At 37.1% G+C, this 19905-nt stretch overlaps 1 protein-coding gene across 1 annotated transcript; it reads left to right on the top strand.

Annotated features, from left to right (window-relative positions):
* Positions 1–584: 584 nt before the first annotated feature.
* Positions 585–18765, top strand: HJURP (Holliday junction recognition protein). The gene is made up of 11 exons (XM_090152027.1): positions 585–743; positions 2200–2266; positions 3507–3559; positions 4467–4494; positions 9195–9268; positions 10301–10399; positions 11135–11183; positions 11847–13417; positions 13941–14004; positions 15234–15321; positions 16764–18765. The coding sequence occupies exons 1-11, from the start codon at positions 666–668 to the stop codon at positions 16888–16890; spliced, it is 2298 nt and encodes a 765-aa protein (XP_090008153.1). The 5' UTR covers positions 585–665; the 3' UTR covers positions 16891–18765.
* Positions 18766–19905: the final 1140 nt, after the last annotated feature.

Raw genomic sequence — 19905 nt, 5'->3', positions numbered from 1 at the left:
CAATGAAGCCCTAGCACAGGCTGCCCAGAGAAGCCGTGGATGCCCCATCCCCAGAGGCATTCAGGGTCAGGTTGGATGGGCCCTGGGCAGCCTGGTCTAGTATTAAATGTGCAGATTGGAGCTTTGTGATCCTTGAGGTCCCTCCCAAGCCGGGCCATTCTGTGATTCTGTGATAGGAATACATATCAACAAGCTTATGAAGGTCACTCCTGCTCCTGTTCACTTGAACACCATAACTGCACCTCCACAATTAGGGGTACAAGATCTGACTAGGGACACCAGAAGACAGTGAATTCTCTCCGCCCACAAACAAGCAGTGCGCGGAACGACACAGAAGCAGCTGGCCCCGCAGCCAATGGGAGCTCGCGCTATGGGACTGCTGCTATGTAGAACGCCGTTATTCTCGCAGCACTCAGCCGCCGGCCCGGCGCGAGCCTGTGTCCAATGGGAGGGTTTTGAGGCGGACTGACTGCCTCACCAACCAATCAGAGAGAAAAGAGCCGTGCACAGCGCACTGCGAATGGCTGCGGCGCGTGGACTGACGTGAGCGGCACCCAATGGAAGGTTGGAAGCAGGGAGGGACGCGCGCAGTTTGAATCGGTGTGGGAGGGGCGGAGGCCGTTGGCGGTGGCGGCGGGGCGTGAGGGGCTGCGCTGCTCCGCGTCATGGCGTTGGATCTGGACGAATTGTTGCGACGGAGCAAAACCCGCTTCCAGACGTCCATCCTCGGCATCTTGGAACGGGTGAGAACCGCGCTGAGCGGTGTGTGCGCCACGGTTGGCGGCCGGCTCGCCTGCCGTGCTGGTTGCGGCGGGGGGTGGGTGAGGCCCTACGGGCCGCGCTGCTGGCGGAGGGGGGGCGGGCGGCGGGTTCCTTGTGGACGTCGCTGCGCTGTCACGAGCTCTGACAGCTTCCCTCAGGATCACCTCACGGCCATTTTTTGATAATGATGCGGGGACTGCGCGCTTGGGTGCAGCTATGAGCGTGTTTATGCTGAACGGTCAGCGGTCACGCAGCTGCTCTGGGTCACGTTCTGGGGACGGTGCTGGGTGCTGGCCTTAAAGTCGAGGCGGCTTCTTCCCCGCTGTCTTCATCTGGCCTCAGGCTGGGTGTTGTCATACACCGTGAGCTGCACATCTGTGCTTGGTGGCTAATTCCAGGCGACGTTCAAGAGAATCCTTGTAGTGTTTACCCCTTTAAGAACTCTTTGAATCCCCGCTTTCCCCGCTTCTGGCTTATATTTTTAAATTAAATGGCTCATGAACGTGTTTAAAATACATGTGTTTTTTTTTCTTGGAATAGTGTTTCCAGATGCTGGCTTCTAACTTTCACCAGTAAAACAACACACTGAGAGTTTCAGTCGAAGCAAAATTATGTAAATTATGTGAATTACGTTAACTATGGTTAAAATTCCAACTAAAATTGTTTTTAATCATTTATCTATATTTAGGAGAGAAGAAATCATTGAGAGCAGCCCTGCAGAGAAAGACTTGGGGGTCCCGATTGGTGAAAAGCTGGACATGAGCCAGCAGTGTGCTCTTGTAGTCCAGAAGGCCAACAGTATCCTGGGCTGCATCAGCAGAGCGGTGGCCAGCAAGGAGAGGGAGGGATTGTCCCCCCCCACTTTGCCCTTTTGAGGCCCCATCTGGAGCACTGTGTCCAGGCCTGGGGCCCCCAGCACAAAAAAGATTTGGGGGTGATGGAGACAGTCCAGAGCACTAAGCTGATCAGAGGGATGAAACACCTCTCCTATGAAGAAATCCTGAGACAACTGGAGTTGTTCAGCTAGGAGAAGAGAAGGCTCTCAGGAAATCTCATTGAGGCCTTCCAATATTTAGAGGGAGATTATAAACAGGAGGGAAGTCAACTTTTTTACATGAGTAGATAATGATAGGACAAAGGGAAATGGTTTTAACCTAAAGGAAGGGAGATTTAGGTTAGATGTTAGGGGGAAATGTTCCACTCTGAGAGTGGTGAGGTGCTGGAACAAATTCCTCAGAGAGGCTGGGGATGCCCTTTCCCTTTAGGTGGTAGAGGCCAACTTGGATGGGGCCCTGGGCAGCCTGGTCTGGCGATTGATCTAATGGTCCCTGCCTGGGGCAGTGGGATTGGAGCTAGATGATCTTTGATGTCCCTTCCAACCCAAGTCACTTTATGATTCTGTGTTTTATTCTAATATTTAATTATGTTTTTATTTAGTATAATTATCCTTTTGAGGATGACTTCGTTATTTCCATGGAAACCCTCACTTATGACACACCTGATGGTAAGAACTGCTTTCACCTTCAATATTTTATTTACGTGCTGTGCATTTACACATAATGAAGTACGCAGCTGCTGGCAGTTACATATTGGGAGAGATTTCAACAAATTCTGGCTTTTGTCTATTCAGGAACTTCATTTCATCTGTGAAATTTACTATGAGCGTAGTAGTACCAGGAGGAGTGGCTTACATGCACTTTTTCAGTTCCTTGCATACTCTGTTTTAGACAAGAGGAAAACAGCAGTTAATATTTGAATGACTTGTAATGCCAGAATCAAAATGCTGAAGGCTAAAACAAAGTAGTAGAGGCAGTAGCAGGAAGCTGATAGGCATGATTGGGTTCTGTAGTTTCAGCTCTGCTTAGTGTTCTTAAGGCTGCTCTAAGTTACACATTGCTAGCGTGTCAGTTGTCAGGGTAGAACAGATAAGTAGCGTCTTTTTCACTGAATGTTGATGTACTTAGCATAAATCTATATCATGTTATGCCATGTCATATGTTGCAGTGTTTCATTATAACTGTTAATCTGTTATAGAGTGGCTAATACTTACAGAGAGAGGAAAGACCTGTAATCTAGTAGCATGGATACTGAGAGGTGAAACACTGCAGGATTTTATCTGTCCTAAATTGTGGATTATAACATATAATTGACATGTCAGTTCTTGTAGAGAACAATGTAGGCATGAAGTGCTACCACAGCTTCAAGCTCAATGTAATGGATGCACTGAGTGCTCGCCAAAGCTGGGGGCAGAGTGAAGTCTGCGTATACATACAGCACTGTAGTATTCAGTCTTCAATTTGGTTACAGTATTAATTCAGTAGCTTATATGCATGTGGTCTGTGATTATGGATTTCAGTACAGAAAGCCTTTAGTATGGCTCTAAACAGCCTCAAGTACCATGTAGTCTGCATGAACTAAATAAAACTTATTTACTGAAACACTAATGCGCTTTTTCATTGCATTCTTCGTAGTAGATGGTTTGTTAATGCTCTTTCGTTTTAGCTTAATGTTGTTAGACGAGTGGGATGGGGTTTTTTGTTGTTTTGTTGGGTTTTTTTAAAACCAACTTCTCAATTTCAACTTGAAACTACATTGTTCTCTTGTTTTGTTTTCCTATAAAATTTTGTTTCAACCATTGTGTTGAAGATTGTTCAGATTTGATCATTTTGTTACTACCACTCAATACAGATAAATAGTTTTATAAGAAATGCTGTGTTTGTATTAACGTTTCTTGTGGTTTCTAGGACCAAAACAATGGGGAGATCTATCAATCAAGGAGCTTAGAAAACTATTTAAGGTACCTTATAATATAGTCAATATTTCTGTATATCTATAGGAATAGATTCTAATTCTGTTGTGCCATTTAATGCATGCAAGAGGCATCAATCAGTGACATCAATAACTATTTTAAAACAGGTTTTTAGGATGGATTGGTTACGAATATCACATGAGATGGATGGAAGTAGTTGACTATATACTATTAGTAAAGCAGGAAAAGTGTTTTCTATTTATAGTGTTGTGGGCATGTTTTCTGTATATTTTTATTCTAAGTAGAGATGTTATACATACAGTCACTTCTTACTCTGTTTCCTGAACTGCTTCATAAGACCATAAAAGAGCTTTGTCAAAAGCTCAGTGTTTCTCATTAAATATAAAGAGCTACTTTGCTGCTCTGCTTTCTATGTTACTTGTTTAAAAAAAAAAAAAAAAAAAAAAGCAAAGCTGTGTAGTGCGCCTTATTACCTAACACAGAAGCTGTTCTGAACCTCATAGTGCAAGGAGATGAGGGTGAAATTCAGTCTTGGAGCTTAAGAGTAGATTTAATGGAGAAAGAAATGGCTGTATTTCTCTTTTATGTATATCACCTACTAAACATTGCAACAAGGGAGTGTCTGCACAACTTTTCAGACTTAGTCCATTAAGAGCTGTAAGAAGAATTCTGTTTTAGCTCCTCATATGTGCCAAGGTAACTGTAGTACATGTTCTTATAGTGATTTTAACAGAAACAGTATGAAAGATCAGACATCTTTTACTGTCTATTTGTGGCTTTGCTGGAAAGGCCTTGCAGAAGCTGAAGGAAACTGAATGGTTATTTAGGAAGTGCCTACCTGTAAGATATACTAAAGAAAATGAAGACTTCAGTTGATGCTACTTTACTATTCTAAGATTCTTCTGACATTTCTTTTTCCTGTTTCTAATTGCAGCATCACGTAAGAAGTCAAAGGACTGAAGGTAAAGTATTTAAAATACAAACACTGTTAAATTCTACAAAATCAAATCTCTTTTGGATAAGTTGGCCTGTTGACCAAAAACCCATACTAATGCCTATGTTCATAAAAATTCTGAAGCCTAGATAAAACGTTTAAAATGAGTAAATAAATTCTAATTGACACTGCTATCATCACAACTTGATTAAAATAATGTCCTCTTATCAGTGGTATAGACAGGTTTTTGTTGTATTGTTTAGCCTTTGTCAGATGTCCACTGAATCTCCAAATCCTATCCTGAGTTAAATGTCCATGTGGAGGAATTTGAAGTTTGCTAGTTTTTTGAAAGGAATGATACAAGTAGACATGGTGAGATTCTTTTAACATATTTCTGACTTAGTTTCATGATGAGTGATCCAAAATTTAGCATATTATTCTGTGAGCTGAATGAATTAGGCTGCCTGCTGAAAATGTAGGTATTTCTTTATTGATCAATCATAGAATCACCAAGGTTGGAAAAGACCCACAAGATCACCCAGTCCAACCATCCACCCATCACCAATAGTTCTCAGTACACCATGTCCCTCATCACAGCATCAAAACAATCAAGTACCACAAAGGAATTTAAATCAAGACTGCACATGTTGTGTTGCTACTTAATCTTCCGGTGTTCTACTTCTCCCTTTACATTTGTTCTTAAAAGGAGCTGTATGTTCCAATAAAGTAAAAGGTTTTTTTTTACAGGGGTAAATGACAGGGGGATGTTATGGTGTATATAGTACAGAAACTTCTATGCTGGATATGTGAAGAGAAAACAAAACAAAAATGTCTCTCTTTCTCTCCTCGTAAATGTACAAAGTTCAGGTATATACCTTGAATCATTCTACAAAATTAAAATGTTGATCTGGGAAGCAAGGTTAATTATGGTATAATTTGAATACTTCAAAGTATTTACAGGAGTCGTAATGTCTCTGCTTCAGTTAGATGTGAGATGTAATAAAATATAAATCCCTCATGATATTTGACATCAGTTTATCTGGAAACAAATACAGAAAAAGCAAGAGCAGTAAATTCTGCACTGAGCAGAAGCTTCTTTAATCTCCATCTTGAGTAGGGTAAGCATGTTTGCTAAGTGCATATGTCATTTTCAGTCTTTAAGTATGAGTGAGTCTGTCTCATCCACCCAGTCATGAGAAGTCCTGCTATAGCCTTAGTATCAGCACTGTCTTATATTTGGAGATAAAGATTCTCTCTTTTGGGAAAGATCACATTTCTGTTACTTGTGCAGTAAGAATGTTAGGCAATAATTTTTATATGTACTGTATACAAACTTCATTGTAGCATGTGGATACTTTTTAAAATCTAATGAGGTGACGAGATTTAATGTGTGGGTTTTGTTTTTTTTTTTTTAAGCTATGCTAAGGCAGTTTTCAGTAATTTTATTAACAACAGTATCTGGCTTAGAGGCTAATTATGAAATAAGCTTATGCAGAAGAAGTAAGATTTGTGTGATGATAACTGCTACCCTATGTGTGGATTTTATTTAAGTTGGTCAGTTCAAGTGCTAGAGTTCTAGTAGTTAATACAGAATAATACAGAAATGGAAATGTGAAAAGAGGAAATCCTGCTCCATGAGTTTTACTGAAATGTGGAGTATCTTATACTCTGTATTTTTTCTACTTCTTATGAAATAAATGGGGGAAAATAATAATAAAAGATTGCTAATGGACCTATCTGTAAATGAAGACAGGCATGGCAATTCTGGAAGGTTCCCTTGCAAGAAAAACAAAACAACAAAAAAAAGAAACATTATAAACACGCTATAGAGTTTCATGGAGTTGCAGAATATCCCCAGCTGGAATGGAACCTTAAGGATCACTGAGTCCAACTCCCAGCTCCACACAGGACCATGCAGAATTCAAACCCAGCGTCTATGAGCGCTATCCATACAGTTCTTGAACTCTAGCAGCTTGGGAGGTACTGTTAGTACTATTAAAGCATTAAACATATGCACAAGCAGAGGTGACTGACTGTTGCCACCACAGAAATGTACCACCCGCCACCTCAGTGTGCTCACATACACTGGTTGGTCTCCAGAAATGTTCAGCAAGCGTCAGTGAATGTCACGGGTAGCTGACATTTGTTCTGTGTGATGGAATTCAATTCCACGCCTTTGCTTCATACACATTTCCATGTCAGATGCCATTGTGTCAGACTGCTCCACTGCTGCCATCTGTCACACGGCAACAACATGTAAGAAAAGGTTCAATCTACTGCCATACCACCACCATCTGCCTCTGAAGTCGTGGGCCAATGTAATAACATAGGAGGCATTACTTTTGGAGATGCCCTACGACTTTAATTTTGCATTACACAAGATCTTTTTGATTCTTGTTGATCTAAAACTTACAGTTTTGCATGAATTAAAGAATGCCTATTTAATATACAGTATTTAATGACTGAAACAGTAGTTGCATTAATATAATTAATGTTGTTTTACATACATTGGAGTACATTAGTTTCTTCATATAAAAACAACACTGAAATTTGCCCTCCTGTTACTTGAGCAGAATATAAGTTATATATTTGAATAGTAAAACAGACTTTTTATGCAAATTTAGAAAATGTGACTTTTTTTTCTCAACCTATGCAATAAAATATAGGAAAAAGTTTCAGAGGATTTTGTAGCCTTGGTTTTCTAAAATTTCCTTTGTCTTTTGCACTCATGGGATAAATGAGTGATGCAGTTAAGACTGGTATCTTCATAGAATGTGAATGTCCACTGTTTCTTCTATGGGTGTACTAGGAAAAGACTGGAGAGGCTTATAGCAACCTCAGTGAGTCCCCAGCTCTATTCAAATACAGTGCAACCTACAAATCAGCTTTTTAGAAGTGGGGGATTTGGATTCCTTGCTTAAAAGTTGAATTTGTTGATTTGTTGTTTTTTGGTTGTTTTTTTAATATATAGAAGATCAGCAATGGGTCAGGATGACTGTTAAGGAAAAAGGGTATCTTTAGTTGCTTTAGCTAAACCTTTTTTTGGTTGGTTTTTCTTTTTGTCCATCCGTAGTATTCATACAGGATGCTTCACCCTTCTCAGTGAAGGCAGTTGTTTCTTCCAGTTATTAGACATTATTTTTGTTCTAAAAGTATATGAAGGATGGTACAGAAAAACAATTCTCACCTGCATTTATAAGTATTCTTCTATAGTTAATAGGGAAAATAATTAAGACCTACCTTCTTTGGTTTCTTATGGCAAATGAATTTTCATTGTTCTTTACCTATTCATTTGAGGAACAAAAGTGTTGATTTTATTTCCATCTTGGCTCTTAAAAACATCTTAAGGTTCTCTGGAGAAGATGGATACTTTGTTTTCTTCCATTCTGTGCTGTGCCATACTTCTATACTAATAATTAATGTTCCAGGGATTTGCGATCATGAAACTTTGATAATCTGGCTGGTGTACATTTCAATTCTAATAAAATAATTAAAATCAAGTTAGATTGCAGAAGCCAACCCTCTGATCGATCAGCAGTTTCACAAGAGGATGCAAAATTTTGTGGTCTCCTCTAAAAAAAAACTGCTTCTGGTCATATTATTCTTTATCCTAACTCTATGGTGGCAGCAGCCCGCTTTAGGTGATGACTGCAATGACAGGGAGCAAAAAAGGAACATGGTGTTATCTGAGAAAAATTTTCATTCTGATTTAGTGATTTAAGAATAGTATGAAAGATGTCAGGGGGAAGTTCTTCACAGAGAGAGAGCAGTGAGGTGCTGGAACCTCACTGGAGGCTACCCGAAGAGGCCAGGATACTCCATCCCTGGAGGTGTTTAAGACCAGGTTGGATGAGGCCCTGGGCAGCCTGGTCTAGTATCAGATCTGGAGGTTGGTGGCCCTGCCTGTAGCACGAGGGTTGGAACTTGATGTTCCTTGGGGTCCTTTCCAACCCAAGCCATTCAATGATTCTGTGAAAGCACAATGGTTTGGTCAGTTTCATAACCAAGAATTTTTTTCGCTCGCTTTCCCTTTCAGGGGTTTTCTCCTCTACCAGGAGTAAAGGTGATCATGGAACAAATACATAACAGTCAAAGAAGCCAATAAATTGGTGCTTACAATGCAATCAAGTGTTTTATTTATCATGAAAGGCTGAGTCTTTAGTTAGTGATGATTTGAAATATCTGGCTACCTCTAGGAAAATCATCTGGGGAACTACTTGTAGAGAATCCAAAAATTGAGTTGGAAAATTTGCACTTGTTTTTTAATATTCTTAAGTCTCACTTGGCAATTCTAAGACTGTCTTAATAGTAAGAAATGAGAAAAGCATGCCATAAGAAAGTGACAATATTTGTTTCCTTACTGTGTTTGCTGGGATAAATAGAAATGTAGCAGGAAGGAAGTGGGAATGGTGTATGAATATGCTATCAGAGCAATGCTTTGAAAATATTCTACCTTCTGAAATTGCTAGCATATGTCTTGAAGAACTGGCTGCAGACAAGTTATCTTCCCTCTTCTCCGTTTCATCACAAGTTATTTATAAGCCTATAAATCATGTTTTTCAATTGGACTTGAATTGGAAATGTAATACACATGGAAAGCTTTACTGTAGGAAACAATTTTCTGCAATGAAACCTCTTTAGTCAGTGTTACACAGTATTTGTTTAAAACATTTCCATGAAACTTGATTTTTGATTTTGAGCAAAACTAAGTTTCATTTACTGTTTAAGATCAAACTGCAAGTGAAGAAAGTGATGCTGAGATAGTGTCAGTGAGAAGAAGATTTGAAGACATTCACTTCCAGGTAAAAATTTCTGGTGTCTAATGTAACAGAATAATTATGTGTTTAGTAGAAATAATTGAATTACTTCTATAGCTTGTATTTGCCTGAAGAGTTAATGCACTGTCAGCAGATGACTCTCTGCCTTGTGCATCTTAATGCATGTTTATAGTCAGTAGAGCAAATTAGAAGTTTGTATTGTTCTCCATGACATTATTTATTGAAATAATTATGATGTTTGAGTATGAGTACACCAGAGAAAACCATATGCTGTACAGAACAGGCAAATCTGATGAAAGCTGTTGTAGGTATGCAAAAAGAATAACCAGGTGAATCACAAAATAAAAACACCTTTTAAATATGATTGTTTTTTTCAGACAGATGAAGTGGGAACACAATTTTAAAAAAGAAAACCTGAAATAATGACTAGTGTAACAAATGCAGAATAGAATCTAATATTGTTTTTTGCCAAAGCTATGCTACGAGTATCGGGACTACCCAAACTAGTTATGAAGAAAAGTACATCTTGTGCATCTTGTGTGTGAAGCCATTTGAATCCTGTGTTCTGCTTGCTCAGATACAATTGCCAGAAAATTATTTACTTTTCTATTTTGTTTAGCAAAAGTTCTAGACATTGACTTGTATTTTCCCTAATTAAAAAACACCTATCATTTATCACCAAATCGCTCTAACTTATCACGGGAATGTTTTGCTGGTTTTTATTTGGCTTTTAGGAAATTGGTTGGTTGGTTTGTTTTTTTGTTGTTTTTTGTTTTGTTATTGTGTGGGGTTTGAGTAGTTTTTTTTTTCAGTCACTATGTTCCTTGGATCAAAAAACTAGCTACTTACCTCTGTTTTGACATACAGATCCTTCTTGAGACTTTTTTTTTTAATAAATAAAACATATATTAAAACATGCATTAAAAAAATAATTTTTATGATCATTGGAAATCCTCATCTGAATTGGAGTTGGAAATAAAACTAAGAAATGAATTTGTGCTTTCCTGTGTCAGTGACTTCTTTGTATTTGAATCTTTATTCTTTTTTTCCCTTAAGAATCTGGATGTAGATGATGTGAAAACGCAAGAGAAAGTACAGGTTCAAGTAGATGTGATAGTACAAGATAATGGAAGAAGAATTCCCAAGTGGATTACGGTACTTACGTATTTCTCCTGCTCTGTTAAAAGTTGTTTGCTAATTAGAAAAACACAACAATTCTGTAGCTATGTGTAGCACAATGAATCTTAATATAACTTCTCTACAGCTTGCTGCCTGTGTAAATATCACAGTATCTCAAATCTTTGATGGCAACGATTATAAGAAACTTAGCAGACAATATCCAAATACTTCTTTGAATTTTATTCCTGCTTCTTTTTACCCTGATGTGTGAATTGGTTTTAAGTTCAGTAGATCTTATGAAAAGCCTCAGTTTGATGTTTTTAGGGGAAAAAGAACTAAGATTTTGAATTTAATTTATTTACAGTACATGCTCCAGCATCCATTTCTTATCATATATGCCAGAGATACGTAGATTATCCATGTAAATTTATATAACTTCAGAATTTATATGTGGATGTGTGTGTGTGTGTGTTAACATATGGATCTATATATATCCACATATAAATTTTCAAATCTGGGAAAAAGATTGAAATATGCTATGCAATGTAGAAGCTGCAAAGATTATAATAACTTCCCCGAACTCTTAAGAGATCTTACTGAAGTCTTAAACTAGACTTTTTCCTCCTTTTATAATTTGTCTGTATAGGACCTAGTATATTGAGGGGAAAGCAGGAGGATTCATAAATTAAATGTTGGTGTTACTTACAACGTGCAAAAAATCGAGGATAAATTTAGGATTCATGTGTCTTTTTTACTTTGTTCATTTTTCAGGTAGAGCCTTCATCAAGTCATTTCACTTCACCAATACGAGAACTGAAAGGTACAACTATATCATCTCGGTGTGGGTCAAACATGTTGATTATTAAATGTTACAAACTTCAACAGAAGTATGTTCAATTTAATGAAAGCATGACTATTTTGTTACTACTTATACTTGATTCCAAGGATTGGCTTTGGATGTGCTGGTAGTCAAAGCAGTATTTCACTAGTCTGGACTTGATCCTGGAAACTTTAGATAGAATTTTGGTGTAAATGTTTCAAGCCTGAAGACTACAAAAAGCATGATTCTTATCATGCTTTACCTCAAGGGAAGCTGCACTGGTACTGGTTAAACACAAAGATTTCAAGAAATACAAAAATATGTTAAAATCTGTAGGGTGAGGCTGTGCCTACTGGTCAAAAATTAGAGAGCAAAGCTGTCTGCCTCTACAGTAAATGTATTTTCAGTCTATATATTAAGCTACTTTAAAGTTGTTTGGTGTTTTTCTTTTCTTTTTGCAATGCATTTCATTTCTGTCTTTTATAATCTGTTAATTCAGTGTAATTAAGAAAAATCTTTTAATTTCTCCTAACCAATGATATGTTAGTAATCTATTTAACTTGGCAAAAAAGCTCAATGATATAAGAGAATATCTGTACCATATGCAATATTTTAAGTCATGTTATTGAAATGTTTTAATTGTCTTTTTTCCATTTTGAATAGGCAACCAAAGCAGTGTTTGCAGAAAGAAAGTAGAGTTGGCAAATGAATGTTCTTCTTCCAGCCCCTACCAGTTACAATTTTCTGGTGTTCCTATGTTACCAGATACAATAACTGTACCCAGGCATCAATCTTTTCAAGAAATGAATGAAACTTGCTATAATAGTACATTGGAAGAATATCAGTCTGCAGATGAAAGTTGTTCCTGGAGTAATGTAACACTTGCAGACTTGTATCCTAAAATGGTAGAGGTGCTGACAAAGCTTATTACAAGGGAAACTTGGAAAAAAACATTTAAACTCTATAGGAACAAAAGAGGACATGCTAGAAGACCAAAGCTCAGTATCACTGTAGAAAAAATAAGAAAATTCAGACCACTCAAATTGAAGAAAGCACTACCAAGCATATGCAGCAGTAGTACAGACATTCAGAATCAAACTTTTGGAAATAATGTAAAAGAGAATAGTGGACCTTGTGATGATCAGTGTTTTATTAATAACTCATCTGGTATGGTACCATTTTCATACAGTGACACAAACGAAATGGAAATGGACTGCTCTGATTCAAGTTTAGATTATCATTTGGTATTTGGAAAGGACCAAAAACTTTCTGAACAGAATGCTAATGCTTTGGGTAGAATGGGAGAGACTTTTCTAGCAGATCAATTGCAGACTACTGTCTCATTGAACAGTTCAAAATATAACAAAAGTGGAAAGTTGACTTACAAACATTCCTTGGAACCACCTTTTAGAACATCTGCCAGATCAGGATCAGTGGCATTTCATCTGGCAAAAGAAAGTAAAACTCAAAAAAATGACTTTCCTTCTGATGGTACATCAGGTTTTTGCTCACCTACTTGTAGTATTGTTAATGATAGTAATACTTTTACACCTATCAAAGACTATTATCTTGCATCAGGTACATTGCTCATAAATCCTGAAATAAACATTTCTGAGAGGCAGAATTCTTTCCAACGCAGACACTCATTTTCCTCATTGTCTATGAAGCAGAGTCCTTCAGAGACACCCCAAAAATTTGAAGATGCCTTTGAGAAACTCTACTACAAACTGCTTTCCAGAGGAAGCCAAAAGCCTTTGACACTGACAAAACCACTTTCAAACTCACAGAAGCTTGAAGAGAAAGGAGGAATAATGAAGAATACACTCAATGATTCTGTGAGATCCAATGTACAGTATAACATCGCATTTGAGAAGATTTATCAGCAATTGTCTAGTGAGGTGGTTCCAAAAATTCCTGGTTTCCAAAGAGCTTCAAATTTAAGGAAATATGAAGGAATACAGATGTCAGAAACTGTAAATGCTCTTGTTAACTCACCTGTTCGATCTTTATATGCAATTCCCAGAGTTAAGAGACTAGGAAATTTTCAAAATGATCTTCTTTCTTCACCAGTAAAGCGACTGAAAAATATACCGGAACATTTTTTTTTTTCAACAAAACGTCAGCAGATTTCTCACAAGAAATATGGTGATCTTCAGACAGTTGGCATGGATTCTGCTAGCCTACACAATGGCAGTAACACCAGATTTTTTAACAGTCACAACTGTCATCATCAGGTATTTAAAGATCTTGTGAAAATGATTGTTTTGCCAGTACTTGGAGAAACACTTAAAAAATTGACCAGTGCTGAAAGGACTTCAGGCTAGTGACAGCATACTTCCAGCACTATTTATTTGTTTTCATAATTTGGTGAACTTGAGATTTGTTTGCTAAACAAATATTAGTAAGTTGTGTTAAGCCTCCTGTGGGGAACCTCACTGCTTAGTAACTTTGAAAGTTGTTTTAAAATCCTCACTAAAAGATTTTCTCATGTTTTTAGTACACCATGTCACTGGTTAAGATCATTTCAGACAGTGACCTTGCTGATTAACATATTGTCCTTCTGAAATGATTGCATTTTATTTACTACATACATGGATAAAATGAAATTAAGTTTTATTGAGCTCTGCTGGAATTACCAAACTTGTTTTAAATCAAGACCTTATTGCCAAGCTCCTTGTTGTTTCTTCTAAGACAAATAGTGAAAAAATAACTTGAGTTTTTTTCTACTGATATAGTAGGTTGATGCTTTCTTTTCAGGACTCTGCGTTTCATGCTTCTTCAGATAAAACTTTTCTTGTTATTCCCGATGCTTCATGGAAAGGTTAGTTTCAGAGGCTACATGAATTACTGCTTTAGCAATCTCTTCTTTAAAGAGTTTATCTATGGATTTCCTCTATAAACACATATTTCTAGGTGACAGCTCTTCTTCCTCCGTAATGATTGGATATGCTTAAGTTTTACTTCAGTAAGTAAGGAATCTAAGTAGAAAAGGGCTTCCTGGTTTGCATGTTAATAGCAGTTTAAGGGGGTTTTTCTATTGAACTATTGCTTATTATTTCGTGGTTTTCTCTTTTTCTATACTGGTAGTTGTTTTTACTTTCTATGTGTAAATGTTCAGCAGAAAATTGATAGTTTATTAATAACCACTTGAATAACCAAATGCTTTTGTTTGGATTCTTCAGCTGTGCAAAATTCTGCACTTGCATTGTTGCATGGCTGTTGTTACTTGTGTAGGTGTATTTAATTACTGATCTGAAGAAGGCAACTTTTGGTGATTTAGAACAATAGAATTTTATTCAAACTCAAGAGTGAAAAGTATTAGTATAAGATTCTAGATACTAATTTTATAGTTTTCTTCTAATAATCTGATTTTGGTTAAAGCATGTTTATAACATAACCTGAACTTTTTTTCCAAGCTTAGTAAAAATCACCAATATTTATTTCCTATACTTTGGTTTTATTGATCTCTGGTCATCAAATAACTAATTAAAGTGTTAGAGAAAATGTTGGGGAAGATTTCATGAAATATCGTCAACTACAAAACAAAGAGGAAATGGTAAAAAGAAATGCATTTGTTTGCATCAGTTTGGGGTTTTTTTGCGGTTGTTGTTTTTGTTTTTGTTGTTTGCCTTTTTGCATTTTCATTACTGATACATAAGTTTTACGAAGATTTTGAATATTCCCATCTGTCTTATTTTACTTTCCTCAAATTTTAACTCACACTTTATCCATTCCTTTTTTTTTCCCTTTTTTTTTTTTTCCTGGAATCATCCCTTTCTTCTGTTTTTATTTCTAATGATCTTGATAAACTAGTTTTTCAAAATGCTTATTCTTGAATGTATTTGAGGCTTACAAGTATGGGGTATAATATGTTTTTGAAACTGAATTTTGCCACAACCTTTTTCATTAGAATATTTCCATAAGGAGATTTGCTGATTGAAGTATATATATATATATTACTACCAGACTAGTATTTTAACCATGTACTACAGTGTTTGTGTTACTCTGCGTAGTTCTTATCCTTTTCATAATATTATTTTTCATCACCAGAATTGGAGAATACGGATGTCCAGTCTAGTTGGCGTAGGACAATGCCAAATTACAGTAGCCCTGGAAATGCACTGAAATGCCCCCAAAAGTAAGTTCTTTTGGAGAAAAGAAATGTCAGAAATTCTTACTGTTCTATGTTTATGTTAATGGTATGGAGGTTGTTGCTTAAATTAGTACTTCTAAAATGAAAATGGACATGGATTCTTGAGAGAGCTCAAACTAATCAAACCTGTAGACTTGAACATGGGGAGGCAAGTGTCTGTGGACAAAATTAGCCAGAAGCCAACATAGATGGTTAATGAAAACAATATTGCCTAATTGAACAGCTACTCTTGTAGCTCATTTTGTGTTCATTATAGGGGGTACTTCTTCAGCCATGACTAACTACAGAGTATTTTTGACTCAGGCTGTGTACTTGAGCTGACAAGTCTTCTCAGATCCTTAACTTCTGGAAAGTTCAGTGTATTATCATTCAAATAGGCTGTCACTATTAGCGTTAATAGTTTTCTCTGGAACAAGAAAACTTCTTCCAGCGCCCTGGTTACTGGCCTATGACATCTCCTTTCCATAAAAAATATGACTTTTGAAGGTTTCTCAGGTTTCTGATCTGGGTTTTTAATTACGAGCCAATTTGATAGGCACAGAATTAAAAAGCATTAGAAGTTCTCTAATAGTTTTGCTTCATTTTATAAAATAATTTTTAAATCTTTTGCCAGAAGGTCCCATTTGGCACCACAAAATTTGCTACCTTTCTGGTCTCAAAGCCAGTAAATACTTTCACTATGCTTGAGATGATCCAACAGCTGATATAACATTTTTCTGACAATATGCAGATTAAAATTTCAAAGGAAGCCTGAATGTACTTTTAAGCTATTTGTATGGAGAACATAATCAGAAAGACAGTTCATTATTTAGCAATTAGTAATTGTTCAGAAGAAGGAAAAGGTTTTTCTTTTCTTATTGCATGCAAATGGCGAAGTTTCAGAAAGCATAGGAAATGAGAATGTCAGAGTGCTTTCTTGCAGAGCCATCTGCATTAGAATCTGTTTTTTCATTCATTAATTGTGCAACTGCACATTTGCTGATTTGTAGCTAAACGAACTGTAAAGTGGCAAGAGTCCTTAGGCCTGTGGTGTGAGATTCTTAGCCTTCTGTACTTGTAACAAACTTCCCAGGAGTGAAACTCTTTAATGACGTTGTAGCCAGTTGTGGAAAGGAAAGGACTGCCTTTATCTAGAAACTGATTATGAAAAAGACATTTCTGAAAAGAAAATGTGAACGTTTTCCTATAACTACATTGCTACACTTATTCATCAGCGTAAACCAAATTTGTTTAAAATAGACCTTAAAAAGTTACCCCTTCAGCTGAACACACATAGGAAGGCTGCAAGGAGTCCCACTGCTGTTTACAGTCAAGGTGTTCAGATATCTCGCTTCGGTGATTTGTTTGTTTCATTTTGTTCATTAAGTAGTCAGCAATTACAGTATTTTTGTGTAACTTTCTTTGTTCTAAACAATTATTTTATATAGGGTATCCAGAAAACTAAGCTACACCGATGGGAAGGACCGAAATCCTAGCAATCCCTTAGACAACGTCCTGGTCAAAACTCAGCAAGGAGCCTTTATGGCATACAGAGAAAATAACGTTGTTTTATAGTTCTTATTTGTGGTTTGTTTGTTTTCTCAAAAATCACAGATGTATCAGTACAACTTAACTATTTTAAGGAAGAAATCCTTCGTAGATAGGAATGTTACTGTAACACAGTTAATGCTGATTTATTCTTCCTTGTAACATAAATCTTCAGGAACTAACTCCAGCCTTCTTCTTACGGTGCCTTTCATGATTCTTGGGCTTTGTTAGGTGTTGCAAGGAACAAGATTTCCTTTCTAGAAATTTATTTGAATTATATATTTAGCAGTATTTATAATATTAGAATGTGATTTGTATTATCTTTTTATCTGCTAATAACTTTTATGATTCAATTTTGATTTTAATCTTGATTCTTAATCTACTAGTACTAAGACCTTAACAAACTCAGCGTCTGCTGAATTCTGTTCCATTCCTGTTGTACAAACATGTCAATACAAAATGCTTGAAATAAAGTAGGTTGTTACGTTTCTCTATGTCCTATCAAAATTCTACCTGACATACTGTATATTCTCAATAAATACATGTCCTGAAGAAATACCTGCTTGTAGTGGAAATGCTGAGTCGTGGCTTGAAACAGTGATGGAGCACCTGGAAGGAAGGCAGGGCAAAGCCAGGGAAGCTCAGGTGCATGCAGTGCATCCATGTAACCAGAAGGGGTGGAACTAGGATCCACCCCTTCCCAGACCTCTTTTAGGGACTGGCAGTGGAGGAAAAGTTGTCTTGTCTGGAGATCCATGTCTCCCTGAGGCCTTCTGAAGGTAAGCAGGTTTTTTTTGTTTATTTCTGTGCCCACAGCTGTTGTATTTGTGCAAGTCCTCCCTTGCTGCAGCCTGGGACCTTGCTGCAGCCTGGGACCTTGCTGCTCTGCTGTCATTGCTGTGCTTTCTATCACATTACACTGCTTTAAAAATTTTATTTCAGGAATAAATTCTCAGGAAAGGTTTATCTATGTACAACAAATACATGAGAAAGATTTGGCAGGGTCCCAAGGGTTTTTCTTACTGTGTTTTTTCTTAGCAAGGAGACAGTTTTAGTGGCATCAGATCAAGTATGCTCTGTTTTAACTGCATTGCCCCATGTCAACTTTCCAAACTTCAGAAAAAGAGAAATTTATTTGACTGAACTTCATTTTGGGGCACGTGCTCTTTGGTTTGATTTTGATGTTGGTTTTTTTGTTTGTTTGTTTCTGCTTTTACACTGTTGCAGCACTTATAATCAAGACTTTGGTGATTTTAAATGCTGTTGAATGGAGTAAGGAAACAGCTTCAGTAAGGCCTGCACTAGCATAAGATGACAGTCTTCAGTGGGTGGTTTCTGCAATATGTATGCACACACAATGTATCTTACATCGTTCCAGCATTTTGTTTTCTTCAACAATTTAAGATTGTCTTTTAGAAATGCTTTAGTAGCTCACTTTTATTCTGGCTCCAGGTATAGATGAACATTAGGAAATATTTTATGAACTTTATGAACTACATTCTTCTTGGATTTGTTAAGGTAATTATTTCCCTTTTTTTCTTGAGAAAGTACTTAGAGAGTATGAAATTCCATGTTATTTGTTCTAAATGTAAACTGTAATTAGCTTTTTGGATGTATCTGGATATGTCTTTTGAACAGCAACAGAATACAGGCTTATCCGGGTATGAAAGCAAATTTATTTAAAGAAGAGAAATAGTTCATTCATCTATGGAAATTACTTGGAATCATAAAGTAGTTCTTGAAAAACTTTAGGTGTTGGAAGGTAACCTTATCCCAGTTCCATTATTTTTTGTGTGTGTCAGCAGTGGCAAATAGGAGAGAGTTACATAATTATTTTTGGAGTCTGATCCACCAACATCCAATTCATCTGCATTCTAGAAAGTGTGATGTCACCAAGAGTCCGTCATGATTGCTGGAGGATATCTGGCATAAACCTATGAAAATTCAATGGTGTTACTTAATACTCTGCTTTTATCTCTGTTCTTCCCTTCAAAGTCTTCTGCCACCATGTAAATGCTTTTCCAACATACTTCTAAGTGCTAAGCTTTTTGCTATAGAAAGAGTTTTACATTGTTTCCCTATGTTTCAAAATATATATATAACGCTATAAAAACAGGTTTTGTTACTGAGACTACACCTAACGTCTCCTCTTCTTATTTTGTTATAATTATGAGGGTAGCTCTGAAAGTAGTACTTCCTATTTTATTATGTTAGAGCAGATGTTGGTGGTATGGCAGTATAGGTATTCTGCCAATATTATATTTTGTTGTCACACGTCAGGTGGCAGCAGAGGGGCCACTGACAAAATGACATGTGACATGGAAGTGCATATGAAGTAAAGGCGTGTAATTGAATTCCTCCTTGTGAAAAACATTGCTCCCGTTGACATTCATCAACTCTTACTGAATGTTTCTGGAACCAAACAGAGGATGTGAACACAGTGAGGCTGTGGGTGGTGTGTTTCAGCAGTGGTGACAGCAGCAGTTGATCACCTCCACTGGTGCAGATTTTTACGAGGGCAACATGCAGGCTCTTGTTTGTTGCTGGTGAAAATATATGGCTGATAGTGATTCCTATACCAAAAGACTTTTGTAGCTGAGAATTTGCTCTATCAAATAGCATTATTGTGCTCTTTGTGTCTGTTGTAGTTTTCGTGGAAGTAAGTAGGAGACGTTATTTTATTTCATCTCAAGACAGCTAATAGTACTACTGAGCAGCGTGATCTGCAGGGGTTTGCTTTTTCCATTTCCTCTAGAAGAGGAGTTAAGACGTAGCTTGTTTAAAGAGGCTTGTTAACTAAAATAAACATGGACCAGACTTCTTTAACTCTGACTTTTTTTTTTTTGTCCCCTTCATGGGTATGTTGCATCTATGGACTGGCTCTTTGTACTATAGGTAGTTTGGTTTTTTAACTGACTTAGAGCTACTGTCTCCTTCAGAACCTTAGACACTGGCACTCTGAATGCCCTTTAGAATTTCAAGCTCCTTGGCACCGTGCTCTGCATGGGTGTATTTACTTGCTGTTGGGGTTTTTTTTGGTTG

The sequence above is a fragment of the Phasianus colchicus genome, chromosome 1 (assembly GCF_987193195.1).
Source record: "Phasianus colchicus chromosome 1, bPhaCol1.hap1.1, whole genome shotgun sequence".
NCBI lineage: Eukaryota > Metazoa > Chordata > Aves > Galliformes > Phasianidae > Phasianus > Phasianus colchicus.
Note: the sequence above shows the minus strand (reverse complement) of the source record. Positions and strands in the feature narration are given on the sequence as shown.